We start from the raw sequence: 21630 nt of genomic DNA on the forward strand, positions 1-21630 counted from the left end.
CAAAAAACATACCATTAAGAGCCGTGCTTGCACAGGATCTGCGCGATCCTCTTCACTAATATCCTCTGCATCTCAATCGGGCTTAAATTGATAAGCAATATAGACGATGCCATGCCGCTGAGGTGAGGGGCGTGACGCTTAGACGCGCACTAGAGGCGGTTTAGCCAATCACAACACACTGTACTAGCTAACCAATCTGAGCAGGAAATGATCAGCGAGTTTATGGGAGAAGGGACCATATAGTGCATAGGGACTGCGGTGTGATGCGGTGTAATATGATGTGGTGTAAAATAAAGGTGAATTATGTGAAAAATAATGCTTTTTTTTTTTTTAAATGAAGCATTAACACATGTTAGACTGCACCCCATAAACACAATCAAGCCTAGAAAAAAAACTGTCAACCACCCCTTTAAAGAATTCTGCCAAATTTTACCTAATTTCAATGTTTGTCAGTGTTTGGATGTCGTAACATCTGGGACATGTTTGCTTTTTCTTCTGTCACTAGCCACATTTCTAACTTTGAAATCAGTAGTATAACAGGCATAATAGGCACAAATCATATTCTGTGAGAAACTGTGATGCACTACAGCAAAACTATTTGTTTTGGTATCAGCATCCCAAAATTAATTAAAATAATAAATAAATAAAATGTTGGATTTCATTCAGTAAATATGATGCAGGGCGGTGTTATAGTTCACTAAAACTTAAAAATGTTACTTGAAATTAAATAAACGTTAAATAAAATAAAATAAAATAAAATAAAAAAGTTCAGCATGTTGCCAAGGAAACAGTTCTCATTTTCATTTAAATTAACTTGATGTACTAAAATAACTAAAACTGAAATGAAATGTAATAAAGAAATTATAGACTATATAGACATATTTAAAGCTAATAAACTAAAACTAATAAAAATGACAAAAAAAAATGAATTGTAACTAACATTAAAATTAAACCATAAACACAATCAAGCCTAGAAAAAAAACTGTCAACCACCCCTTTAAAGAATTCTGCCAAATTTTACCTAATTTCAATGTTTGTCAGTGTTTGGATGTCGTAACATCTGGGACATGTTTGCTTTTTCTTCTGTCACTAGCCACATTTCTAACTTTGAAATCAGTAGTATAACAGGCATAATAGGCACAAATCATATTCTGTGAGAAACTGTGATGCACTACAGCAAAACTATTTGTTTTGGTATCAGCATCCCAAAATTAATTAAAATAATAAATAAATAAAATGTTGGATTTCATTCAGTAAATATGATGCAGGGCGGTGTTATAGTTCACTAAAACTTAAAAATGTTACTTGAAATTAAATAAACGTTAAATAAAATAAAATAAAATAAAATAAAAAAGTTCAGCATGTTGCCAAGGAAACAGTTCTCATTTTCATTTAAATTAACTTGATGTACTAAAATAACTAAAACTGAAATGAAATGTAATAAAGAAATTATAGACTATATAGACATATTTAAAGCTAATAAACTAAAACTAATAAAAATGACAAAAAAAAATGAATTGTAACTAACATTAAAATTAAAATGAAAAATATAAAAATAAAAACAAATTCAAACTATTAACAAAAAATTACTAACTAACACTAAAATAACACTACCCCTATGTGTATATGATATTCTGGTCCATAAATACAATTGGAGACATACTGTATGTAAGCACATTATTTTTTGCCTGGTTTATCTTTTGACAGACATTGATTTAATAATTTGGGCTATCAGTTTGTAACAAGGTAAATCTGTAACAGAAAAATATTACTTGATAATAAATCCTCTATGTAGGCTCTCTCAAAACATTTGACTTTTATAAATGCAGCATTTGCTCCCTGTGGCGGAGACAGATTATCTCATTACTGAGATCAGAAAAACTCAAAATGACAGTAAAATCGAAAACAATAAAATAATCGCATAATTTTTTTTTCCTTTTTTTTTTTAAGAGAGACATTGATTGGGCTGTGATACAAAAGCAAACCAGAAGAGATCCTCTTAGCAGGTTTAATGTGGCTCATCTGATGCAGTGTTAAAGCTTACTATTAGTGCTAATGGTTCACAATAAGAACTCAGAATGTGGTGGATGTTATAGCAGAAAGAGGGAAAAACAATACAAGCACATCTCTTTAAACTAGCAAACACAAGAAGCAAACTATTAGTAGTTCGCACACCACACATCCTAACCAAAGTCACTCAAAGCTGCCCATTTCCAATACAAAAATTGATCCTTTGAGTGTTTCTGAATAAAGCAAGCACTTTATCATTTGGTTTAGTTTCAAACATGCCTGCTTCTCATTCCGAGCTGCCTGGCTGCCAGTATAACCACAAAATGATGGGTGTTTCGCCAAATATCTCAAGTCTTCTGTTTTGCATTAAGGAGGCACACAATGCAAGTATGTTTGCACTTTATTTGCGCGTGGATTTTATGTGGAGACAGGAGAATGTTGGTCAGACTAATAGCCTATAAAAGAAAATAATACATTTGTTTGGCCGTCAAGTTATTATAATGAAGTGGTTTTCAATGTTATTTGGAGCAGCTACAGATATCTTTAACACAATATTCACTCTGCCAGCTACTTCTGGGAGTAGATGAAATTTTGCTTTTAAAAAAGCAAAAGCCAGCTAATGAAGTTCGTATTCATGAACATCCATGTTACCATCCAGCCAGTGTGTTGACCTACTTACTAAAATAACACTACCCCTATGTGTATATGATATTCTGGTCCATAAATACAATTGGAGACATACTGTATGTAAGCACATTATTTTTTGCCTGGTTTATCTTTTGACAGACATTGATTTAATAATTTGGGCTATCAGTTTGTAACAAGGTAAATCTGTAACAGAAAAATATTACTTGATAATAAATCCTCTATGTAGGCTCTCTCAAAACATTTGACTTTTATAAATGCAGCATTTGCTCCCTGTGGCGGAGACAGATTATCTCATTACTGAGATCAGAAAAACTCAAAATGACAGTAAAATCGAAAACAATAAAATAATCGCATAATTTTTTTTTTTTTTTTTTTTTTAGAGAGAACTTATAAACAGGGTTTTATTTCAAGGCTCCTGTGTTTTCAAATATGATTTCATTGTTTTTACTGGGAACAAAATATGCTTGATTAGTGCTTAAAACAAGGCATAACTGATGAATGCAAGCCATCAAATTTATTAAAAAATAGAGTCAATGTCAATGTTGTATACACATCAGTCAGACTAATAGCCTATAAAAGAAAATAATACATTTGTTTGGCCGTCAAGTTATTATAATGAAGTGGTTTTCAATGTTATTTGGAGCAGCTACAGATATCTTTAACACAATATTCACTCTGCCAGCTACTTCTGGGAGTAGATGAAATTTTGCTTTTAAAAAAGCAAAAGCCAGCTAATGAAGTTCGTATTCATGAACATCCATGTTACCATCCAGCCAGTGTGTTGACCTACTTCCAACATCTCACCACTGCTCTATTCTAAAACCTAGTGGGCTGCCTACAGAAGCATCATAGGCACGCACCCAATGCAAAGACTTTTATGATAAAAAAATCTTAATTATACTTAATTAGATACCTTGTTTAAGCCATATTATAATCCTCTCATGTAACCTTCCTTGAAAAGGCAGTGCCAAAATGCATTTTGATAAGCTCAGTGAAAAAGTTTAGATTTCATTGAGTGCTGAAAAGTATAATCAAGTATAAAAAAGTATATCACTTTAGTGTACTTATAAATGACCAAACATTTGTCTGCACTATATATTTTTATTATTTTTATATGTTGTGCTGTTAGCTTAGCAATATGCCAACACCAAACTGTAGTGCGCAACTGTGCCCGCTGACTTTTTTACCTTTTGAAAATCAGACAAAAAGACAAAAGACTTCATGGCTTTATTGAGGGAAAGAACTACAACCCAATGAAGCACTGCAAATCACATAATCAAACTAAAAACTATGAATAAATAAAAAAAAATGACAACTGATTTTAAGATGTTGATCTTAATGGGATGCTTCACGAGAGTGTTCTTTTGACAGAATTTGCTTGTTTAGATTCTCTGATTGGTGGAGGTTTTTTTGTATAATCATGAGTAACCGTTTTTTTTACCTAAAATTCTGTTGTTGAACACGATTATTTAAAAAAAAAAAAAAAAGTTGAAAAAAATGTGGACTGATGGCCTTAACAAAAGTAAGTACCATTGATTAACAACCTTAGCTTGTAGCTCACAATAGGTCTGCCTTTAATGGTTTATAACAGGGGTGCCCAATCCTGTTCCTGGAGATCTACTGTCCTGCAAAGTTCAGCTCCAACCCTGATCAAACACAACAGAACCAGATAAATAAGATCTTCAGGAGCATTTGATAATTACAGAAAGGTGAGTTTGGATTAGGGTTGAATCTGAACTCTGTAGGTAGATCTCCAGGAACAGGATTGGGCACCCCTGGTCTATAAGTTAAAAATCTCTATAGAGAAAATGAAAGGGATTTTTACTTCCGGAAGCCAACTGTTACATTTGGACTTAAGTCATGTGTATGCTTCCAAATTATTATGGAAGGCACCTACTGAAGTAGGGCAGTAGACAGCAGGGAAACTTTGTAGGTTTTAAAACAGAAAGAGAAAAAGTATTTTCTGCTCACCTCTCCTGATGCTGCGACGCAGTTTACCGCAGAGGGCGTCGATTCGTGGCACCTCTGCATTCTCATCCAGAGCTCCAGGGCTCTGTTCGGGGGAGGATGGACTTTGTCCACGGCTAAGATCCAAAGGGGGCTTGTTGTTGTTGTTGGATGGTGGGGGGGAGATGGTGGGGTTGGCAGAGGTTGGACTACTGGCTGCAGATGACGAGGTCGTGGACAGATCCAGGATGCCTACTTTTGAGCCAATAGGGGAATTAAGAGAAAGTTTCCTGGTGCGAACCGGAGAGGAAGTACGGGAGGGGATGGAGAAAGGTGGAGGAGATGAGAACTTGCGACACAGTCTGGGGGATTTGTCATTTACATGGTCCCCGCTGCGGTTGTTCTGGTTGGTGGCGAAGAAAAGCTCCAGGGATCTGAGTTGTGGAAACAACATTGAAAGATAGGGCATAAATGGCAGAGCAACACTGGCACATCTCTCATGATCTGTTCTCCGTACTTGCATGCTCCACTAAACACACTTGTCAAACAGCTTCTTGGATGCATTCTGGAAACACACGAGGAATATTGATTGCAGCTTTCAGAAATTGAGAAAACAGCAGTAACAAAGCAGGTAAACATTGCAAGATGTCAAATCTGCGATGGATGATAGCATTTGTACAAGTGCAGAAGTTTTGAGAATCCAGGATTTAAAGGGGTCTTGATCTGAGAAACCAAAATTCCCTTGATCTTTTGACATATAAGAGGTCACTGTACTATAAAAACATCCTGTAAGTTTTAAAACTCAAAACTTTCTCGTTAGTCTAAAAGCAGCTTACATTGAAGCCAGTCTGCCTAAATGACAGGTTGTGGAATGTATTACTCTATGATGTATTATTCTATGTGGATAAACACCGCCTCCACAGAAGAAGATCAACGTCTGCTTCTACATCGCTGCCTGTTTAGCCCCGCCCACCGATTCACACACGTAGTGTAAATATCTCAGGTCTACGCAGAAACTAAACGATAAAGATGGCTCTGAAGGCAACAAGACACTGTGCAGTGCAAAGTTGTGGAAAAAACAGTCTTTGCATTGCCTTCCTTCTGATCCCAACGTTAGGAAAGAGTGAATGAACTTTATTTTTAATAAAGTTCCAGACCGCGTCAGTAAGAATTCGGTCCTTTGTTTACTTCATTTTACCGCAGATTCATTTACAAACAAGGCACAATTTGACGCGGGGCTTTCAGAAAGATTGAAACTAAAAGATTATGCCTGTGCCGGCTATATTGGATCCGACAGGAATGTCGCAACACACAAGTGTGAGTAACTGTTTTTATGACATGGTCACTATTGCTTTGTCTGTTAAACAGATCGTTTGATATGAGTATTTATGCGATTTTAACCTAAATCACAGCAGCGTACATCTGTGAAGGACCTAGACTCTCAAACATACACCACTTAGCCAATCACAGCAGTGGCTGTTTACTTCCGAGTCTACAATCCGCCATGCCTATTCAAACGGAGCATTCAGATGAAGGGGCTCAAAAACAGGGAAAAAAATAGCCTATTACTTTTAAATTATGATTTTTTTAAAGTAAGATCTTGATAACATTATAAGTGGACCTTTATAAGAGAACAGTACAAAATAAAAAACAGAGGCAGTTCATGACCCCTTTAATAAAATCAAATATTCGTAACTTCCAAAAAAGAGGATAAAGACTCCCAAAAATAAAGACAAACAGAGTGGAAAATGTGAGGATACAAACTAGAAAATGGACAAAGATAAAAGTGAATGGGTAACAGAGAGATGGGTTTGTTACTTTGACTGATCCAGTGCTATCTTCCTGATCTTCAGGCTGTAGTCTGGGCAGATGGATGTAATGGACAAGCGGTCAAATGAGTGATACTGGACCCTGTGTGACAGCAAAGTAGGTGTGGGGATGAGGAACATCAGAGACAACACATTAAACGTCACATCACTCACAATGACCACAAGCATCTGCACACGAGGTACACAGGCTGCGATAGCCTTCTGCACAAGCATACTGAACATTCAAGGAAAATGGAGGAGGAATAGCTGAGCACTTTAAGACTTTCTGAACTGCTTTTTAGGTAAAGGTTACCAAGAGTGCACCAATTTAACTTGGCAGAACACCTGCTTTTGGAACAGAAAACATTCTTCCATTTGAAAGGACAAATGTATGCAGAGATATATGCCCTACTCACTCTTACTCACAGCATACACCTAGTGGTTTCTTTCACATATTTCAATCACACAGAGCATTTGAGTGTGAATATATGGTATTATTTCAAAAGGATTTGACAGGCCACAATGTAGAAAACTGACTATGATCCAACAAGTTTCCAGAGACAAGCCATTTGTCTGTCTACACAAAATATAAAACTGCTGTGTGACGTAATACAGCTATAGCCATTCAGAAGATATTTATGTGGAGCAGGACCAGTGAGATCTCTCTATGGGCACTTTAAATGTGATTTCTTCTCAGGGTGCTTTAAATATAATTTCTGATTTCTTTAACTATAGAACTGGTTGTAATCTACTGGCTAAAATATATTGAATATATACAACTGCAATTTTTTATTAAAGCCCGTAAAACATTAAGAAGCATTGAGACTACTGTGATGATTCTAATGTATGTTTTTGGCTAATTTGGTTAAAACAGATATGAGATCTGATTAAAACTTTGGAAGTAAAAACGGTATTAGAGTTGGTTAATTTGTCAGTTTGAACTGTCTGTTTCAATACATCAGTTCAGTTCAATTGATTTCAATTGTGTTTGCATCATCATTCAAAAATGTTAACAGTCTCAATGCTGTAATCTTCATAAATTACATATATTTTTCAGTAAATATTTATGTACAATAGGTCGAAATAGCTGTTTATTACTAATATTTTAAAATATTTTTGTGTTGTGTTTTACTGTATATTACTTGCATTAAAGATTTGAAATCTACTCGACAACAATATGCTTGGTTAAAATGATGGACTGAAAAAAACAAACATTTGTGACCCTGGACCACAAAACCAGTCATAAGTCACACGGGTATATTTGTAGCAATAGCTAAAAATACATTGTATGGGTCAAAATTATAAATTTTTCTTTTATGCCAAAAATCATTAGGTTATTAAGTAAAGATCATGCTCCATGAAGATATTTTGTAAAAGTCCTACCGTAAATATAGCAAAACTTAATTTTTGATTAGTAATATGCATTGCTAAGAACTTCATTTGGACAACTTTAAAGATGATTTTCTCAATATATAGATTTTTTTGCACCCTTAGATTCCAAATATTCAAATAGTTGTATCTCGGCCAAATATTGTCCTATCCTAACAAACCATACATCAATGGAAAGATTATTTATTCAGCTTTCAGAAGATGGATAAATCTCAATTTAAAAAATTGACCCTTACGACTGGTTTTGTGGTCCAGGGTCACATTTAAGTTAATTCAGAGAAAAGAGACAAAAACTGAGATATGCAGTATATATTTTGGACATTGAAAGAAAAAAGGCTGTAAAATATACAGTAGATACAATTTTTTTTAAATTTGCATTTCCCAGCTCTAGCAGTGACTTTTAACCCCTTTAAGAGCTCTATTACCTGACTGGTATGGATGTAAAAGGCTTCTTGTAGATGTCAGCCAGTTTCTCCATGACCACGGTGGCGGTGGTGAAGATTCGGTAGGTGTGCAGGAATGTGTTGAGGAAGTCTATGGAGAGGAAGCGCAGGTCGGTCAGCCTCTCCAGCAGTCTCTCCACGCTGGCGTAGCGGATCTGAGGAACCTTGCAGGAGTTGAGCGTCTTACTGAAGCAAATGTCAACATCATCTTTATGGAGACGCGCATCGGATCTAATGAGGAGCACAAACAAAGCATCTTTACTGTCTGTATGCTGTACATTTACGATGATATCATGAAGCATTAGTGGAGATGTACTGATATAATTTTTTCACAGTTGATAGTAATTGTAGCTAAATATGTTAACTAGCTCATAACAAATGTAACTTAGATTGTAGAGTAATAATAGTAACATATACTTGAAACTTGTGGTTAATTTAGATTAGAAGCTTTATGCTAATCTACAAGTGGAATATTAAAACTATTTAAATTCAAATCAATATTTCATATCTATATTTATTTCAAATTATGTCAAAAGTGCAAATGCAATAAGCAAGAAACAGCCAGTTGGTCATTATAGCAAATTGGGGTCCTGATCATCCAGCTGGGCTGACTGTACATTCTCACTTACATCATACATTTTTTATTTTAAATAAATAAATACATACATACATGATCATTATTCTTTGCTTATGGTCCTTTTTTGCCAGTGGTAGTCAATCACATGGACAGTTGCACTGAAATACTGTAATGCTTTCTGGACTGGTATTGCCAACATATTTTCCAGCAGGGAGGGAAATTAGTCCCGGATGGTTGCCCTTATTGTAGTGTGCTCACTGTCACTGCAATGTTTAGCTTGGACAGATGCGTTTGCACATGTGCAAGGAGCCAGCACTAAGGGCTTCAGTGCATGTTCACTGGGCCAGCTGATGCATTTTTGTGCACTTAAAATTTTGAAAGATTAATCATTTCAAAACAGTGATTTTTGGCTAGTTGAAATATTATTTTTAGGCATTCGGTCTTTTACAAAATGCTTCTATAATTACAAAAACACTGACCCATAGCAATTAAGACACACATTATTTCACAATAAACAAAGGTCTGCCTTACTTGATCATGTGTGGCACTGTGACTTTTGAGTTCTCCTCAAACACGCTGGTCATCAGGCCATTACAGCGGATGTTATCGATGCACTATATAGAGCAGAAATTAAAATGAAGAGAGGGATCAAGCCAAGGAGCAGAGAACAGAGGACAACATAATCTAATATGTCACTAAACACTGGACATACTGTAATTTCTTTCTTTGAGACTGGGGGATTCAAGCACAGAGAGATGTCTCTTGTGGGTTCATCAGTAAGCCAGGTTAGGTCCACAAGTACAAAGTGATCCCCTTCAGGAACAAGTCTTAACCTCATGGCTCATGGTGTGAAGTTTCAGTGAGGTGGGTGTTAAGTTATTATGTTCCAGTTCTTCTGTAGAGCCATTATAGTTTTGTTTTTTAAAGGCTACAGGGAATTTGTATGGTTCAGAGTAATTGCACAAACTATAGATGAGGTGTCAGGCACTGTTATCTTTTTATTTTTTTATTACTGTGTATGCCTATAATCAACAGGAAACTAGAGAGAGACAGGGTCGTATATCGTTGAATATGAGAAATGAAGCAAGCTAGATACTAAAACTTCATCTCCAGCGTGTGCATTAACAACCAAGCCACAACACTGACCAAGTTTATCAGTGAGCATATACAGAATAATAATACATACACTACAAATCAAAAGTTTTTTTTTTTTTTTGTAAAATAAAGAGTCATGGTTTCCACAAGAACATTAAGCTGCACAAATGTTTTCAACATAGCTAATAATCTTTTTTTGTTTGTTTTTTGAGCACCATATCAGCATATTACAATGGTTTCTGAAAGATTATGTGATACTGTAGACTGGAGTAATGGCCACTGAAAATTCAGCTTTGCCATGACAGGAATAAATTACAATTTAAAATATGAGTGTAAAAGACTTTTCACAAACATTAAAGTGATAGTTCAATCAAAAAGGACAATTCTGTCATTAATTATTCACCCTCATGTTGTTTCGAACCTGCAAAATCTTCATTCATCTTCGGAACACAAATTAAGATATTTTTGATGAAATCCGAGAGTTTTCTGATCATAGACAGCAAAGCAACTGACACATTCAAGGCACAGAAAGGTAGTAAGGACATTGTTAAAATAGTCCATGTGACGTCCGTAGTTCAACCGTAATGTTATGAAGTTACGAGAATACTTTTTGTGTGTAAAGAAAACAGAAATAATGACTTTATTCAACAATATCTTCTCTTTCGTGTCAGTGTTATTAGTTCATCGTCTGTATATTCTTGTTTCAATAAGTAAGGCCGGGCAAAAAATTGCAAGTCATATTCTCTGTCCAAATTTTCAGTCATGTTCACAACGACTGTTTTATGTACAGCGTGCGTCTTCCTCTGCTTTAAACAAGGCGCAGCGCATCCAGGTTCTACGTCAGAACACCAGCTCTTGCGTCAGCAACACCACACGCATGTCGTCGTGATACTGTCGTGAACGCGCATCAAAGACTGACACGTAAGAAAAACAAAAATTGTTGAATAAAGTTATTTTTGTCTTCTTTACACACAAAGTATTCTCGTTGCTTCATAAAATTAAGGTTGAACCACTGATGCCACATGGACTATTTTAACAATGTCTTTACTACCTTTCTGGGCCTTGAACGTGGTAGTTCCCTTGCTGTCTATGGAGGGTCAGAAAGCTCTCAGATTTCCTCAAAAAGATCTTAATTTGTGTTCTGAAGATGAACGAAGGACTTACGGGTTTGGAACGACATGAGGGTGAGTAATTAATGACAGAATTTTCATTTCTGGGTGAACTATCCCTTTAAAAAGATTGCCAACACCAAACTTTTAAATGGTAGTGTAAATGATAAAATACCCCTGAGCAGTTGACTGTAACCGCAGAGGAGGAACTGTTGGTTACATGTGGCTTCTCTCTCACCTGGCTGATGTCGCTGGTCCAGGCCGCTTTCTCCTGACGGGATGGTGCCAGCAGCACCACAGTGAAGGCAGGAGCATCTGAGGGCTCGACCACAATCTTAAAGTCCAGGTGACCAAACACCTGCCCTGAATTCTTAGCTAAAAACAGACAGAAGCTTACAATTAAATATGAATCATACTCGAAAATCCTAATTTACCAGTCCCGAGGGACCACTCAGGAAAACCATGGCAATAAAAACGAATTAAACTGAAGGAAACTCTTCTTAGTAACATAATAATGGTGGTGATGTTTATTAAATAAGCTCTTAGGGACCATATTTAGGGATCACGAGAGGGTCACTGTGATGCAGTTTTGAATTAGCCCTTGGGTCTCCTTATATACCATCAAGTGGATAATCAATCCATGACAATTATCATCTCTGCCCATTTGCCATTTAAACAGCAGGTAGTTTGGACACTTTTCTGGCCTGTCTATAATAGTTAATTAACCTGCAGTATATGAATAATGGCCAATATATAGCTAATGATGCATGTCTCCGCTCATCTGTGCTGATGTGTTTGAAAATGTGCGTCAAAGAAACAGGCTCACCGTCTTCGTCGTTAGCGTCAGGCTCCTCGATGAGAGTGCACTCAATCAGGGACAGCACACCACCTTGCTGCCAGAGTCAAACCATTAGGTTGAGAGGTTAATCACAAAGGGAGAGTTTCCTGATATTGATGGTTTGTTAGAACAATGGCTTTGTGATGGATCTCATGTACAAATACATTTCAAAGGTGTTTTCCAAAAGCCTTTGTAGTGCTTTCTTATAAATCTCCTTTTGCTGTGGCGATCACCAAATAATTAAATAACTGGTCATTATTTAGCTGGATAACAAAAACAAAGTGTTTTTGAGAAAACAAAAATTGAGAAAATAACTTGAGATTAGTTAATGCATCAAACAAATTTGTAAATATTTTGTACTGCATGGTCAAAGTGTGTATGAACTCATAGCTTTACTGGAGTTGCATTATAGTTCATTTCCAGTAATTACTGCAAAATAGCAAATAGTTTTATGTTGCAAATTAATTCAATAGTAACAAAAAATACTCTATAACTATATTATTATGATGCATATAAAGCAGAGTCAAACCTCATCACACATGATTAACCTTTTGACATGATTACAATTCTCAAATATTTGCTGCCCGGTTATTGATCATCAGGGGTTTGCTTTATAATCACTATGCCCTAGCTGCCCTGTCAATACATTCAACACAGAACGGAAGACTTTTTTTTAGTTACTGATGTGCAGTAAAATGGCATTTTCATTTGCAGTACTCAGAGTGCATGTGTGTCACGTACTTTGAGCAGGTGAAGTTTGCCTCCTGAGCTGCGTGTGCAGATAAGGAAGTGCTTGGTGAAGAGGAAGCACTGTCTCTCCCCTTCCTTTTTGAGTGAGAGAGAGCCTAGACGCACCTTACTGAGCTTGCCTCTCTCCACTGAGGGCAACTGGATCAAAGAGCCTGAGAGAAAGACATCAGGAAAGAGAGAGAGAATTTAAAACTATTAATAGAGTGACACAACAGAGCAACAACAGCACAAATGATAAATGAAGATCAAAGACACCTTTACCACTGAACAAAAGATTACAAGAAGAAAGGGACCATGGGAGATTTTTAATCAAGTGACAGAAATCATAAGGAATCATATTCAGAAATTATAAACCAGAGTCCAAAAAAAATGTATTCATGTGTCCATACAAGTAATATATTTAGGACAACACAATAATAAAACGGGAATCTATTTACTTTATTAAATCACTTTATTAAATTGATATCACACTTTTTATAAAAATGTAATTATTTTTTTGCTAATTTATAATTTTAACAAATTGTCTTTTTTCTGTTCTTATTTATTTATTTTTGCATATATTCATGTATATATTTTAGTTGCTAGTTTCCCCACCCTCTTTCTTACATTTGAGTAAATAAGATACCATTCTAAATATATACACACACACACAATTTTTATATATATTTTTTCACAATTTTTTTTATAATTTTTTCTTTAAGATATCTAAATAAATTCATCTTATGCTTAGAGAGGTCATGGGTTAACGTTTCAAGAGGAGAAAAATGATCTTTCCTAAGGCCACATTTAAAAAGCTGGAGAGACTATTTTGACAAGAAAGTCAAGTTTTATTATTGCTAAAAAATAAACATTTTACAGAGGAGATTTTAGCATTTTAGCACAGTGCATCATGCACAAGGTGAACGATTATAAATGCATGATGAATGATCTTTATTGTATCACTGTACGTGGGCAGAGACAAATCAAACAGTCAAATCAATGTTCTCTGTTGCTCATTTTTTCAGAAATCAGCATCTCACATTGAAATTATAAGACTTTAAAGGGGTCATATGATGCGATTTCAAGTTTTCCTTTCTCTTTGGAGTGTTACAAGCTGATTGTGCATAGATAAGATCCCTGAAGTTGCAAAGACTAAAGTCTCAAAAATAAATTTATAAATCCTTTAAGAGACTGCTTTGTCACTGCAGCAGTATAAATAACCTTTTAAAATTAAATGTCAGTTTTTTTGCTGTGCCTGTATGAAACTTCTCACATACGGGATGCAAGGTATCTGTACAATTTAATTTTAATTTTGTCATTGCTCAGTGACAGCCTCTTTGCAAAGCCTGTATTGTGACAGGACTCAGGATAAATAATAAAATAAATAAATAAAAATATATAAAATAATATAAAATAAAAATAAAATGAACTTAGGCTACTTTAAAATGTGGATCATATAGACAGAATGCAATACATAAATGATAATAATGATAAATCCTCTCACACTGACTCATGGAGCTCACGCGTTTTAAAATCACAAGAAATTCAACAAAAGAAATTGCTTTTCCTGTCACTCATTCTACAAAAAGAGCATGAACTTTATCATGGTGAGCTGATGTCATTTCCTATTCCATACATTCCATGTAGAGACCCCCAAGTGCTTGTTATTCCTGATTATCTGCTTCTCCAGTACAGGGCCGGCTTCTAATACATTATAAAACACCTCATCTGAAAACATCACACACTCTGTCAATCCTGGAGACAATGCTGTCCAATTGTGAAACCATGAATAATTCAGAGCCTGAGGGGATCAAACCGAAGCTGTCGCTGTCACTCAGGTGCTGGTTCTGCTTAAGGCAGTGTGTCAGGCAGGTGGCAGCTCGAGGTGTTAACACGACTCACCTTGTCTCACAAACGTCTGGCTGGTGTCAAGGAGGATGTCACAACCCTCCACGATCATGCGCTCAATAGCCAGGTTCTTACGGATGTTTTCTGTGTCACTCACTTCATCGTGCATCACCCTGGAACAATGCGAACATGACATGTGTGTCACAAATGGAAACGTGACAAAATCACCTTCTTACTTTTTGCCACTTTGGTTCTCTGGCAAAGCTGTAAATGAACATGTCAGGGTATAAGAAGCACAGGGTATAAGACGAGTCGACGTATTTACAACTACTACATAATGCCAAGGGCAAAAAAACAGGAGGAAATTCACTACATCTGCTAAAGCACTATCTGCATTGTTTTGACATATTATTCACTAAAATAATTCAAATGTGAATCAACTACAATTTAACTTAAAATTTTACGTATGACATAAAATGATTCAAAAATTCTGATGGTCATCAGCCGTTGTAACAATATAAAATGTTCTCTTTTCAATGAATTTGAATTTACTGCTGAATTCTCCATTTACCACCTGCTTTTTCAGTGGAATTAGCATAATATTCAAATAGGGCTGTGTTTTGTGAGTAGGGCTCTATAGTGATTTATATAGAAAGTAGAGAAAACTACTTAATACTCATGGCACAATGCTATTTCAGTGTATTAAGGGGATGGGTCACCCAAACATGAAAATTCTTTCATTATTTACTCACCCTGATGTTGTTCCAAACCTATATGACCTTCCTTCTTCTGTGGAACATAACAGAAGTTATTTTGAAAAATGTCTCAGTGGGTTTTTTTGCTCATACAATGGAAGTCAATGGTCCCTAAAAGCCAAAACCAACATTTTTCAAAATATCTCCATTTGTGTTCCTTAAAAATGAAAGAAAGTCATATAAGTCTGAAAAATAATTGAAAAATCTGAAAAAACTTTTTTTTTTTTAATAAAAAAAAAAAGATTATTATTATTATTATTAATTTTATTTATTTATTTATTTTTTGACGAACCATCCCTTTAAACTCATGGTTAAACAGGATTGCAGTTGGTTAGTGAATTAGGCAAAGGTTTTTGCAATGACATACAATGCGCAACTGTTTAGTAAGTTCGCCTCTCAGGGTGGTTTCTTTACCTGGAGAGTTCCTCCAGTTTAGACTTGGCAAACTCTAGACTTTTCCTTTCCACATGCTCATGAGGTGTATGAGCCAGTAGCTCATGGAGAGTGATGATATAACGAGGGATCTGTCAATCAATAGCATAAAGGGAGAAAAATTGTAAAGACTGAAAGTGTACAGAGCGAGATTTATCAGCAGGCCTGCATAGAATCTGCGCCTACAGAATGTCCGTCTATCAATCAAGTTGTATTCGTCCCTCGCCCCTTACATGTTTGTTACTTTAAAAATGTGGCTAATTTGATAATGCTTACACCCAAGAGTCTAGTACTCTCCGACTAATCTAATTCTACAGATTTTACCTCAAAATCACCCCCCCCAAAAATCTGCAGATTCTGTCTGGGCCTTGATTTCAGGAAACCTATAAAAGATTACTTTGAATGTTTGAGGAATTGAGATACATCAGGCTTCTACGAGTGATAAATGAGGCTCTTCGTGAGTGAGTGTGAAGAGCTCCCTCAAATGGTTCATGGAAAACAAATGTCTTATTTGTAGAAACACAAGCCAGCAATTCTCAGTGGCAGTTCAATTAATTGAACAAATCGAGCTCTTCAGTGATCAGTCTGGAATTGAATAAGACACTAATGAGAGTGCGAGAGTGGCACCTGAAACATGGGGTATGTGAGGAAGGTTTCCAGCATCCTCCCCTCACACGCAGCGTTTGATTCGTACTGCTTCAGGAGTTTGTCAAAGTCCCGGTTCTGCTTACAGTTGGCCAGAACCTGAAGACTGTACTGGTGGTTCCTCACAAACTCCTGATAGATGTTCAGCATTGGCAGCAAGATATCAAAGAGATCCGCTAAAAAGGAGAAAGCAACGTCAAAGTAATTCTTTTATTCACAGCGGTGCTTGAAAATGCTTATCTTGGGTTTAAGATGTTGGTGGGTTTTTGTCTGGCTCTCATTGTTGCAGAAGTGTGTGTGTCTGTATACGGTGAGATAGGTGAGAGTCAGACGTCATTGACGGGTTTGATTGAGATGCTGTGTGTCAGCAGAAACAGCTTGTCCTTGATGTTAGTGTCACCCTGCAATGTGCTGTCTTTGTTGATGGGGTGTTCTGAATAGCTGCTCCTGAGTGCGGTAATTAGCTTTCTGAGAGATAAAATGTAACAATCATGACTTACCTAGAACCAGTGTGGGCCAGTTTGCTATCCTCGCCTTCAATCCCTGATGGAATATTTCATGTAGAAACATGATTGTCTCACTGAGGACAAAAAAGAGAGTATATATCAACACAACAAATATTTAAAAGGATTTATTAAAATATCAATAAATCCGATAATCCCATGGCACCAGGGTCAAAGCTTAACACTCAGCTTGTGCCAAAGGCGAGTAAAAATAAACCACTCACCAATAAACACAATTTTGTATTTTGGTTGCAGTTCATTTAAAATGCAGTACAACATGTATAGGATGTTTTATTTAGGTTCAAATTAATCAACACATTGGATTGAGATGTTTCAAAAACATTAAGGGCCAGTTTTACTAAACAGGGCAAATTAGCCCACAGTACATTGAAAAGAAAAGAAAAATAAAGGGTTGCAAGAAGTTTTGATAGACCTGGTATTGCATGACTCCTAGTTGAGGGTTCCAAGCCGTCTTTTATTTCCTGAAGCAAATTAAAAATAACATTGTTTGGCTTGGCTTGGCAAATGATATGTTCGGATAATGTGTTCTTCTGGCATTCCAAATAAATTAATACGTGTGGAAAAAATCCTTTCCCTTCTATAACGCGCTTTCTGTTCTCTGCGGTGCCTCCTCCTAGCAACAACAACTGCAGCCATTTCAAGCGCAAAATAGTTTAAGACATGCTTTTTTTGGGTGTTAAATAATGATGCAAATACCAGTAATCTGACGAGCACAAACGTTAGTAAATCTCATTGCGTGATTCATTTTAATACTCTCCTCCCATAAATTTTGCATCTGAAAGGGAAACTCCGACAAATGCATATTCAATAAGGTCAGGCCCAAAAATAACTGTCCAACTGTGCGCGTCTTTAGTAAATCCTGACAGTACTATTTTAATGCCAAAAGATGGTTTGCGCTGGCACAAGCTGTTAGTAAAACTGGCCCTATATCTGTGTTGCAGAAGGATGTGGATGAAATAGTTCAAATCAGCATGCAAACAAGCTGTTACAACACTGACACTGGTTGATCTGGGTCAGAGGCTCTCTTGTATACATTATTTACAACCCAGGATCATTGGAAAAATGTTCCTGATGCATAATTTCTGTAAAATGGCATTGCATTGTAAAATGGACACTTTCAAAGTGAAATGTCCAATGAGCGACACTAAAAGTGCATTGAGTTTTATCTGAAAAAAATCAATGTGAATCTGGGAACGTTTTATTATGTTAGCTGTTTCATGCATTGTGGCAATTCAGAAATGAAATGTCCGGTGAGTAGCGCTAGAAGGTTGATTATCTCTCATTCCACCTACACTAAACCTAACCAAAATCAAAAGCAAATGTTAACAAAAGTAAACATGATAGAAAAATGCATTTGCCGAATCATCTATGCCATTAGCTTGCTTCTACAAGTCTTTGAGTTCTTTTATCGTGGCTTGTGTTTTACTAGATTTGTACATGAAGGTTCTGAATCATCTGTGTTTACAGTACTGTACCAGGTGAGCTACAGAGCAAGACTACTATGTCAGAAAAGCCATACATATGAAGCTGGTTATGTGATGCAATCATTAAAATATATTAGTTTTCACAAATCATGCACTATAGTAAAATTGTTTTGAGGACATAATATAATATTGTGCAAGGAAACATGCAAAAATAAGTCTTTATTAGTTCATAATCTGTCCCTGTAATCATTACTTGTGCGAAAAGGAATAAAGTTGTTGCTGTTTTACTGCCTCTAGTGTTATTTCAGCTGAAAACTGCAGTGAATTATATGTTCAGGTATATTTTTGTAGTTTTGCAAAAATGTTGGCTGAAGTACATTTGTTAAAGGTCACTGGTTTTTCCAATGAGCCTTTGTTGATTTTTGACAGAGTGGTTTTCAATGCCAAAGAAACCAAACTCACACACCTGTTAAGGAAGATGCTACTGACATCATCGTGGCTAATGGGTGGTTTCTTGGAGCTGGCGGCCATTCTGAGTGGCCTCAGGAAGCAGTTAACCAGGATGGAAAGCTGATGGACATACTCTGTCTCAGCCTCCACCATGTTGAAGACGATCTGATTCCTCTTCCTCATGCTCTCAGCATGAGGAGAACAGATGTAGTCCTGCACAATAATCTTCCATTTCCTTCTACACAGCCACCCTCGCATGAAGCTCTGGACCTACAGAGACAAAGTGTCTAGGATTACTATTAGTGGTCACAGTTTGATCAATGAGGGAAACCGATTAACTTCATGAACTTCTCAAACCAATGGCCCTGGTTAAATGTTTAACAAGCCCACATGGCAGCTGTGTTTGGATGTAGACATATTTATGGCCATGTGATGTTAAAGTTCTTTACCTTTTTGATTTTTTTTATATCAGGATCCTCCTCTTCTTGGTATACGTGGTAGGGACGCATTCTTTCCTTAGTTTTGTTCAAGGCTATAATCTTTAAGAGAGAACAAAACACAACATGACTGAGCATCACTGTATGTGGATCACTGAGACCCTGTGTGGGTGCTGGCACATCAGATAACCATCTTAACTTCCTCTCCACGGACAATTTCCTTCCTTCATTCAACAGCCTTCATCAAAAAGCTCTCTCACCAAGCCTTTATCAGCCATTTACTTTGGATGCAAATAGGCTAAATGCCCCACAGCGTATCTCCCAGTATATGCAGTCTGCAGGCACAAGCCAAGACTTTAGTTTATTGAAGTGCTATTGTACATATTGATAATAGGTAATGGTCATGTTTGTTGTGTTTTCTTTATTTGTTAAGTGTTAGTTTGGAAGTTAAAAAATCTTTGCATATCCACCTTTTTCTTGCCGTAAAAATGGGCAGGGCCATTTGTAAATTCTATGGGTCTAGCTCCCGGTCTCTTCCGTGTCCAGCTATTTTTGCTGCTTGATATTGAAAATGGGTGCGTCTTACCATATTATTTTAATGTATTATCTTAATTATGAACACACTGGTTTGTAGTGCAAACAGTTTTACAGTTTACTGCACGTTGTTCCCTTTCAGTCGGTCACTCTCGACGTCACGTCGGATGACCGACGAAATTGGGATCTCGCTTAGAGAGACCAATCCACTTCGAGTGTAAACTAAACGAGCCAATGCACATTGGCATGCGATTATTGCATCCAGCTGCTGCTGATCACAGCTTGAGTATAAGTAGGCAGCAGATGCAACGCATATTCAGCTTTTCGCTTCGGAGCCGAGCGATCACATCGTTCTGCTCCTGACTACTCTACTGAGAGAAGAAGACTGAACGAGTCTCTTTGAGAGCTTTTCGTGTTGGCGGTACGGCGCTTCAGCAGTGGTGGTTTCCCGTGTCGAGTGGGTTGCACACAACAGGCTGCACTAACGTGTTTGAGAGAGGCGGGGCATAGAGGACCTACAATAATGTACAGTATTTGAAAAATAATGTGTTTTTTTGAACATTAAAGCATGTCAACATATTCTGTTACACCAAATACACAAAATAATGATCTTTAAAATAGCATCATATGACCCCTTTAAGTGGATAATGGTTCAGTTTCCTTATTCTAGTTTTACTGCCATCATATAACATGCAAAATGTATTTATTTTTCTTCAGTTTCACACCAATAAAAATTATATTTTCTATTATAGTTTCTATAATAAAACAATACAATGACTTAGCAAAATTCAGCATTTACACAGAATGTAGAGTATTTGTGAATATCTTGGCTTTATGTCATCAATACAAATGTTGTCTACAATATCAAGGTGCGAGCCAGTAGTAGTTGGTATCTTTTTTAATTGTATCCTTATAAAATATGTATAACTCACAACAAGTTTGAATGCAGATGTTTCCGTTTAAAAAACAAAGCACTGCTTTTATGGCTTCATCATTTATTCATAAAGAATACTTCTGATATAATCATGACAATACAGCATAAGTTGTTTTTATGGCTGTTTATATTATACACCAGACCTATGTTTATATAAAGAAATAATAGTGCAAGGAAAACAACACCATGCAATAACAACAGTAGTTAGAACGATAGATGGAATAACCGAATAAAAGAACGATAGAACAGTGGACAGACAGACGAGTGGATAGATAGATAGATAAATAGATAGATAGATAGATGTCCTGTCTTTTGTGAATACTGAGCAGTAAGTGTAATCAGCCTAATTAAGATAACATGTTTCTCATTTTTTTGCATTGATTTATACTCTGAATCGTGTGTTCACATGCCACTGACCCTGCAATGTCAATAATGGGGCATAATTCTCGTCCCCATGGCGACTGGTCCAATGGGGAGGATAATTCCCTGGTAACACAACTAGGGAACAGATAAGATGCAGAGCCTGAGAGATGCTCTGTGGCACACTGGGATTGCATATGTTGCTGGTAACCTTAATCACAAAAAGAAAAATACTACAATCTGGAAAAAGCAATGTGAGAAAAACAAACCTATGGTTGAACTCCATATCAGGATAAGTCACAAATGCTTTTAGTACACAGGACCGTCCAGTAATGGTGACATTTTTGGAGACCTGCACTGTTATTAGATTAATGGGATCTAGAGCGGTTCACTGATTCACAAAATTGGACTGCACGTTGGAAAGCAGCCCATTAAATGGCACAGCTCCAGCATATAGAGTTACCTCAGATTTAAGCCTCTCAATCTCTGTGTCTTGGTCTTCCAGTTGTGTGCGGAGCTGATTGGCTGCCACCTTCTCTGTCTCCACAATCTGCACCAGGTGGATGTACTTCTGCATAAGAACCTCACGCTCGATGATGATGTCAGAGTAGCTGAGATGAAAACAACAGGGTTACACTCAAATTTAATGAGATATCAGAATATAAATGTAGTCGTTTATGTATGCCTGGGTTCA

General features: G+C 36.6%; 1 protein-coding gene across 2 annotated transcripts in view; it reads right to left on the reverse strand.

Annotated features, from left to right (window-relative positions):
• The window catches only part of rasgrf2b (Ras protein-specific guanine nucleotide-releasing factor 2b), a 65663-nt gene that overhangs the window by 18876 nt on the left and 25157 nt on the right, over window positions 1–21630 (reverse strand). Inside the window, exons 3-16 of one of the 2 annotated variants that reach the window (XM_016527951.1) lie at window positions 21400–21547; window positions 19121–19210; window positions 18688–18941; window positions 16774–16853; window positions 16256–16449; window positions 15611–15720; window positions 14496–14614; window positions 12606–12766; window positions 11853–11919; window positions 11265–11401; window positions 9354–9436; window positions 8228–8476; window positions 6424–6516; window positions 4630–5039 (exon numbers count right to left, since the gene is read on the reverse strand). In XM_016527951.1, coding sequence (XP_016383437.1) covers window positions 4630–5039; window positions 6424–6516; window positions 8228–8476; window positions 9354–9436; window positions 11265–11401; window positions 11853–11919; window positions 12606–12766; window positions 14496–14614; window positions 15611–15720; window positions 16256–16449; window positions 16774–16853; window positions 18688–18941; window positions 19121–19210; window positions 21400–21547 — 2195 coding nt within the window. The remainder of the gene's footprint in view (window positions 1–4629; window positions 5040–6423; window positions 6517–8227; window positions 8477–9353; window positions 9437–11264; window positions 11402–11852; window positions 11920–12605; window positions 12767–14495; window positions 14615–15610; window positions 15721–16255; window positions 16450–16773; window positions 16854–18687; window positions 18942–19120; window positions 19211–21399; window positions 21548–21630) is intronic. The other variant, XM_016527952.1, reaches the window with a different exon arrangement.

This window comes from Sinocyclocheilus rhinocerous, unplaced genomic scaffold (assembly GCF_001515625.1).
Source record: "Sinocyclocheilus rhinocerous isolate Xijiao unplaced genomic scaffold, SAMN03320098_v1.1 scaffold62, whole genome shotgun sequence".
NCBI classification, from domain to species: Eukaryota; Metazoa; Chordata; class Actinopteri; order Cypriniformes; family Cyprinidae; genus Sinocyclocheilus; species Sinocyclocheilus rhinocerous.